This window comes from Capsicum annuum, chromosome 12, assembly GCF_002878395.1.
Source record: "Capsicum annuum cultivar UCD-10X-F1 chromosome 12, UCD10Xv1.1, whole genome shotgun sequence".
In the NCBI taxonomy this organism is placed as follows: domain Eukaryota; kingdom Viridiplantae; phylum Streptophyta; class Magnoliopsida; order Solanales; family Solanaceae; genus Capsicum; species Capsicum annuum.
In genome coordinates, this window is record NC_061122.1 from 86,260,792 (window position 1) to 86,268,346 (window position 7,555).

At 38.5% G+C, this 7,555-nt stretch overlaps 1 protein-coding gene and 1 pseudogene across 1 annotated transcript; one reads left to right on the plus strand and one right to left on the minus strand.

Annotated features, from left to right (window-relative positions):
- Positions 1–714: 714 nt before the first annotated feature.
- On the minus strand, positions 715–827 carry LOC124889911 (annotated as a pseudogene).
- Positions 828–1,881: 1,054 nt separating this feature from the next.
- LOC107849050 lies at positions 1,882–2,478 on the plus strand. Its single transcript, XM_016693722.2, has one exon. The coding sequence runs from the start codon at positions 1,882–1,884 to the stop codon at positions 2,476–2,478; it is 597 nt and encodes a 198-aa protein (XP_016549208.2).
- The last annotated feature ends 5,077 nt before the right edge of the window (positions 2,479–7,555 follow it).

Consider the following 7,555-nt stretch of genomic DNA (forward strand, 5'->3'; position numbering starts at 1 on the left):
CTCATTTTATTTTAAATGTCTTGTTTGTTATCATTTAGAGTAACCTTTTAGTGATTAGAGCACCCATAAGACTCGAAATTTATAGTTTGCTCCTTGTAGATTCAACCCCAACTCTAGTTGGGTTATTGACAACGACCGCCTCACCCCTCAAATATGGGAGTGAGTTAAGAATCATTAAAATGGCATCATTGCCGGAAAGTGGAATATAGATTTCACTTGTGCAGTGTGATTTTTACTTGGGAATACCCGAGGTGGTTAATTTACTTTATTTGTTATATTTGATCTATTGTTGATAATCAAAGTGTTAACGGAATAATGAGTGATAGCGCACGCAATATAGGCCCCTTTGATGCCCCTCTAGAGGATGAGGGACCACTAAATAAAATAGGATAAACAAGTGTAATCTGTATCCCATCAACTAATGGGAACGCAATCTTCTATGTGACTAGCTTCATGCTTCACATATTGCAAATAAAAGGATTGTACGGGTGTTAAGCCTTTGAGGACCCAAATATCCATTTGAAGAATTTTGTGGAAGTGTGTGTGCCATTCAATATAGCACACATTACTCAAGAATTCATTCGGCTTCGCCTCTTCCCGTTCTCACTAACGGGCGAGACGGCTTAATGGCTCCGCTCATTTCCACCCAGCTTAATTACATCTTGCGAAGAGGTTACTACAGTGTTTCTTGATAGATATTTCCCACCATCAAAAACTCTTCAAAAGTGGGACAAGATTGTGAATTTTTGATAAATGAATGGAGAACGATTATTTGAAGCTTGGAAGAGGTTTAATGGTAAGATATCTCAATGCCCAAATCATGAAGTCCTGGATAAGATGCTTCTCGAGATCTTCTATTGTGCCCTTGATCCATTAAACAAAACGGTGGTGGATAATGCAGTGGGAATTTCCCTAGTGAAGTTGAACCACCACGCAGCCTTTCTATAGATTAGAGAAGTGTCAAAGCAAAATCGGGGTTGTCATACCCAAGAAACCAAAGATCCCTAGATCCCTTCTACTACTTTCGTGGTCGATAATGAACAAAGAAAGAGGAATGAAGAAAAAGAGAAGAACATGGCAAAAATAATGACCCAACTTGAACTCTTGACGAAGTATGTTATTGGTAAACCCACGAAAGCGGTAAACGTCATAGCATCAAAGTCTTATAAAGATGATGATGAAGTAAAAAAGTTGGATGAGGAAATTCAATATTTGGCTAACTACTCGTGGGGTTCCCGCCCCACCTATCAAAGGCAAGGTGGGAACCAAGGTTGGATAGATCATGACCGTGATAGAGATTGGAGAGATAGCAATCGGGATTATGACTATTATGTTCCTCCTCATGATTGGGCCATAGCCAAAGAATCAAATATCGTCGACCCTAAAAAATTCAAGACCAAGGATGTATTGACAAGGATCTTAAATAAAGTAGAAGGTACGGACAAAATGGTCTATGAGTTGAAAGGTGATTTTTCTCAACTTTCCCAAATCATGGTGTCTCACTCCGCCTCTATTAAGAAATTAGAGACCCAAGTCGGGCAAATATCCATGTAACTAAATGCTAGGCCTAGAGGTGGATTCCTAGTGACACGATTGCTAATCCAAAGAATGATCCCAAGTTCTAGTAATTGTCACAAAGAGTGGAAAGACCCTTAATGAACTCTCTAAAGGATACTTGATTGAGAAAATGCCCAAAGTGAAGGTAAAGGAAGTGTTATCTTAAAGTCAAGAAGGAGATGATGAGAAGGAAATCGATGCAAGTAATGAAGAAATTGTTGAAATTAAAAAGCCACAAAGTGAAGCAAGACCCACAATCCAAGTTCTTCCCCCATTCCCTCAACGGTTGCATAAAAATAGAAAGGTGATAAATTGAGGAAGTTTATGGCAAAACTTAGCAATCTATCAATAAATATCCCATTGCTCGAGGCAATCCAAGAGATCCCGGGATACACTAAGCTAATGAAAAAGTTGATGTCCAAGAAGAAACTTGTTGATGTTGACACCATTGAGGTGACTCATGGGTGTAGTGCTATCATGAATAGTACGGTTGCGGAAAAGAAAGATGACCCCAGAGCATTTACCATCCCTTACACAATCGGCATGCATGATTTTGAAAAAGCTCTATGTGACCTTAGTGCAAGCATCAACTTAATGCCTTTTGTCATCTACAAGAATCTCGGATTGAATACCCCTATACCGACCCCTATAAGACTTCTCATGGCAGATCAGTCCATCAAAAGTCCAGTGGAAATTTTTCTTGATGCCCTTGTTAAAGTGGACAAGTTCATACTCCTGGTGGATTTTGTGGTGTTGAATTATGAAATAGACCAAGAGGTACATATCATTCTTGGTCACACTTTGTTAGCCACCGAGAGAGCCATTGTCAATCTACAAATGGGGGAGATAAAATTTAGGGTGAAAGAGGATGAAGTCTCTTTCAAAATTTACAAGTCAAAGAAACAAACCGCGGAGCTTTAAATAGTATCCATGGTGGATGTTGAGAATGAGAAGGTAAATTAGGAGGGGTTTAAAGACCCATCTTGAGAATGAAGGAAGGAAGACATTGTGCCACAGCGATAACTAAGGCGCTAGGTGGGAGGCAACCCATAAATGCCACGGGAGTGGCTCGTATCTTTTTTGTTATATTTTTGTAGGATAGATGTTATCTTCAGCATATGAATAACCCATGCATTTGTGATAATATAGAGTGCATTGGATAAGCTTGAAAATGGGCAAGTGTGTAATTTTGCATTAAAAACTTAATAGGGAAAAAATTCATGAAAATTGAGTAAACAGCTGAACGGGGAAAAACAGGGGAGCAGAACTGCTCTCAGTTACCGTGATCGCGGTCCCCATGTGCGTCTATAGTGATGCGGGTGAGCGCGACTGTGACTACTTCAGTCATTTAACCCCTTATTTCCCTTACACTCCCTTTAAAGATTTTACTCTCTAATTTGGTTTAATTTCTGGCCAAGTTTGTGAGCTCTCAAACAACATCCTTGCACCCCTTTTGCATCACAACTCCAGTAAGTGTCATGAATCCATGTTTTTATTTTTAAAAATAAGCCCTGGAATGCATGATTAATAGAGAGCCTAATGTTTGGATTGTTATGACTTCCATGTTGGCATACTTGGTGTGGTGTGATGTTAGCTTCTTAGATAAGGTGCGCACACAAGTGGGATATCTTGAATACCTAATAATGTGTGCAAAATATAGACAAACAAGATGTGCACACCAAGTGTTTGATACTTTGCCTAAATAAACTCTTAATAGGGGTAACTTCTTTTTAAAGGGCGCATTCAAACACTTATTAGCATTACTCATTTATTTTTTCTGTACATCCATATTGTAGAGCATGCTAGTAACACAAGCAAACTTGGAAGCAATCTGAACATGAGAAGCTGGCATGAAACCAACCTCAGGTATTATGATTGCGGTCAGATAATCACAATCACGACAACGCAAATGCGGTAATGGTTTGTAATTGCGATATCCGAGGCCAGTTTCTTGCCATGCCAAAAATCTTGCACTTTTAATTTTTAACCTCAAACTATCGAGTACCTATTCCAATGACCATTAATGAAAAATGTGATACAGTTTGCATGTTAAAATGTCATTGACTGATATAACATGTGCCTAGTGCTTTCAAGACAACCACATGGACAAGAATGATCCCATTTGATTCATGGCGCCTGAGTGCCACACTCACTACTACAGTGATCTACCGAAGACAAAGCTACTCCCGAAAAGAAGAATTTTCTTGGAGAATGTGCCAGAGAAACTAGCAGCATTTTATGACAAACTTGAAGCCATAGGGTGGCAGTGTTTCGCCCCAGATCCATGAATTACAAATGAACAATGGGTCCACAAATTTTATGCCAATATCAGTGAAGTGTCTTTTTTAGATCCGTTCAATATGACTGTCAAGATTCGTATCGAACTGGTTAAATTTGAGGCTAAACAAATCAATGATGTTTATAGGATCAAACATGCAGACATGGGTGAATTCAAAGCAAAATAGGTGTAAAGCGGGGAGTTGGTTGGCGCAACGGCTATGCCCCGGAAAGGAAGTCTATTGGACCAAGATTAAAAGCAATATCTCCATGAACAATTTTACTTTTGAGGCTCGAATATGGATGCACATCATTTGTAGCCAAGTTTCTCCTTGCACCCATATGACAGCAATCCTAGAATTGTGTTCTCGGATGGTTGCCTATATTTTGATGGCATTCCACTGGATGTTGGTCAACTCGTGGTCAATAAAATAGATTATTTCAAGAACTAAGGTGGTACACATCTTTTTTCCCTCTTTGATTACTGAGCTTTGAGGGAAAGCAGGGGTGGATAAGTATGCTAGTGATACATGGGTGTGTCCTAGTGTCAATACATGGGTGCGTCCTAGTTCCCCCATCTACTCCTTGAGGATTCGAGGAGAGGGTGTACCCGAAAAAAGCAAGAAAAAAAGATCGGCTTGGAAAAGCTGACATGCAGAGAGCCCAAGTCTCATAAGCCATTCACTACGGGACCTCTAGAGGAGATGGGAGTAAATACTGCAACCATAAAAGAGTTTGTGTCTCGTTTTCCTTAAGGAACGAGAGATTCCTTCACCACCCATAATTCATATGTGTCACATGCCGATTATAAGAAGTATTGGGAGGACCAAAAGAGCAAGAGGCTACCATTTCTAAGCTAGAGAAAGCCTAATCCACTTTGATGGAGTCACATCGAGACCTTTGAATTGAACATAAAAAAATGGTTACAAGAGAGAAGAAGGGAGATAAGTTCTTTATCAAGATGTGGAAGGGTTAAAAGGTCTATGAAAGGTCCTAAAATCCCGAGATAGATTTTCTTTCTCTTGGGTGGAGAGTAATGATGAGGCCCCAACCGAGTGGACTAATTTAGAGAAAAATAGTGATGATCATAATCCTAGAGTGAAAGCAGCCCTTGATGCGGTTACAGGGGGGCACCCTTCTCTTTTTTATCCTTGATTATTTAAGTAGTGGGGATACTGCTATCCATTCAGTTGAAGGTGTATCCTTATTTATTTAATTTGGGCCTGTACTATTGATATTTCTACATACTTTTCTGCTCTTTTGGATGATTTTTAGTTTTATTTGGGTTGTGATATTCGGGCACTCTGATGGTGTTCACATTTACATGTATTAGCTACTTTGTTCTTAGTTTGCTATTTTAGTTTAAGTTTTAATAAATGATCCTTTCCATTATGATTGGGTTTCTAACTATAGGTATAGGGGAAGTCTGAGTACCCATGGCAATGAGGCCATAAAATGTAAAGGAAGTCGAGAACCTGTAGCATTGATAATCTGGGATTGCATTCATATCTATTGGTGAAGTATGAGTAACCATGTGGGTGGTCCCGTACTATAATTTGCAATGTGAGATTGTATCTTAGATTGTTTCCATGATTAGCAAATTATACGTGGTGCAGATACAAAAGCAAACAACCCCCTCCGGACGAAAATTTTGCAAAATTTGAACGCATGGACGTAAGCAACCTCGTGATGAAACTTTCCCTCTTTCTATGACTCTGAAAGTTGACTTTTAAAAAATAGTTAATACTCCATCTTTGTCTGGAGCAGTTAGAACAATTGAAACCCCTTAACAATATTCATATGCCACGTGTGTGAGTTTAATTGTCTTCATCTCATGTGTACTTATACTATCTAGAACTTTCCCCATTAGTCTTTAAAAGGTAAATTTTGATTGTGCTTGGTTGGTAAAATGACCATGGGCCATCTTGTGATTTTGGAAGCCCATTTTAGCTTAAAAATCCTCCCAATACATAGGAGTTACTCCTAGTCACCCTCTTTAAGCCTTTAGACTTTTCTTTGACAAACACATTACAAGCCATGACTCTTTCATTCATACTCTATTGAACCCTATCCTCCTTAAACTTAAGAATACAAATTGAGGCTAAAAGCCTAAGTTGGGGGTGGTGGAAAGAGAAAGAAGTATAGTTGAGCCACAAAATTGTAAGAAAGTGCCTATGAGCCTAAACGAGTAAGCATTTTGCTTCGAAGAAAGAGAAAATCCATTACAATAATGAAATGCATAAATTTTAAATGCACGCAAAAATAATAAAGAAAAAAAGGGTGAAGACCATGTGAGTAAAGCAAAAGGGGCAAAGTAGATAAATTAGTAAAGAAAAAAAGAAATGGCCCAAATAGCAATACATAAAAGGATTATGATGTAGAAGTTCAAGGAGGGTTTATCCTTATCGTCCCAAGTTAATATCCTACCCCACCCTAAACCTACATTACAAGGTCAAAAAAAATTTTTGTGATTCCCAACCAAGTGTGGTCATCATTGTAGCGGTGATTGAAAATGGGGGCAAGCCTATGGCATGGTACTTGTTAACATGGAGAATTTCTTTAGAAAGTGAGTGTTTGACTTAAAATTCCTTATTGCATGATTGGTAACTAGGTGTGTAAATTTTTTATTTTTTGTAAGGAGGCATGTGAACTAGTTGAGGTGGGTGATTTTGCCAACTTCCACGCAATGAGATAAATGGAAGTATAGCATGATTGTAGTTAACATGTGAGTCATTTCTAGAGTGTTAGTAGTTGTTACATGGTTGATCCTCAAAGTCTATTGCATCCTTCACTATTCCATTTTATGATGAAAGGAGTCGTTAAAAGCCTATTTGTCCATGTATGAAAAGCTTTTGGTGGTAGCGATCAAGTTTAAGTCATCATGATCATTGGGTGATAGAATGAGGACATACATATGAAATTGTCTTATAATAAGGGGTGGTGTTGCTTGAGGACAAGCAAGGTCTTAAGTTGGGGGTATTGATGAGTGGTGATTTTACCACCTATTCTCACTAATCATTCGTGTACACTACATTGTTTTGAATGAATAAATGAGTTATATTTGTAAGTAAGTGCACTAATATCCAATCATTGAAGGCATAGAGTTGAAGAGATCAAAAGATGTGGAATAGAGATTAAAATGATAAAAAAAAGAGCAAGGAAGAGTGTAGCTGAAGACCAGGACTATATCAACCTCAGTTACTACGACCGTGGTTTTCAGTCCACGGTCATGGTCAGTCAAAATGATCAGCATAATGCGATCGCGGATTGCAACAACGGTTGCGTTCAAACTTGTATGACCGCAGTTCAGCGGGATTATGCCCCAGGGTAGTTTTGTAAAACTACAGGGACAAATCCCAAATCATATATAGGCAAAAACCCTTTCTTCTTTGAGAATTGCTTACCTCATAGCTATTTTGAATTTGAAACCAAGAAACCCTAATTGGCAAGTGTGTAACTAATCTTAGAGGTTTAATTTCTTAGTAATTTTGTAAAGCATGGATGTTTTGGATAATCCCTATGGTATATCTCTTTTTACTTCCTTCATGAGTATCTAAGTAATTTAGTCTTGAGATTATGTTGAACTAAAGAGTAATTGTGTATAGGTGTTGTTCTGTTTGCATGGTTTTTAGTTGTTGAGTACTGATTCCACCGTTGCTTGGGTTAATGAGTTAGAATTTGATGGGTGAAAACCCCAAATCTCCAAATAGGTTTGGTGGGT

What these genes read in the sequence shown, in the direction of transcription:
- LOC107849050 (XM_016693722.2), top strand. Translation starts at nt 1,882, where the DNA reads ATGGCAAAACTTAGCAATCTATCAATAAATATCCCATTGCTCGAGGCA.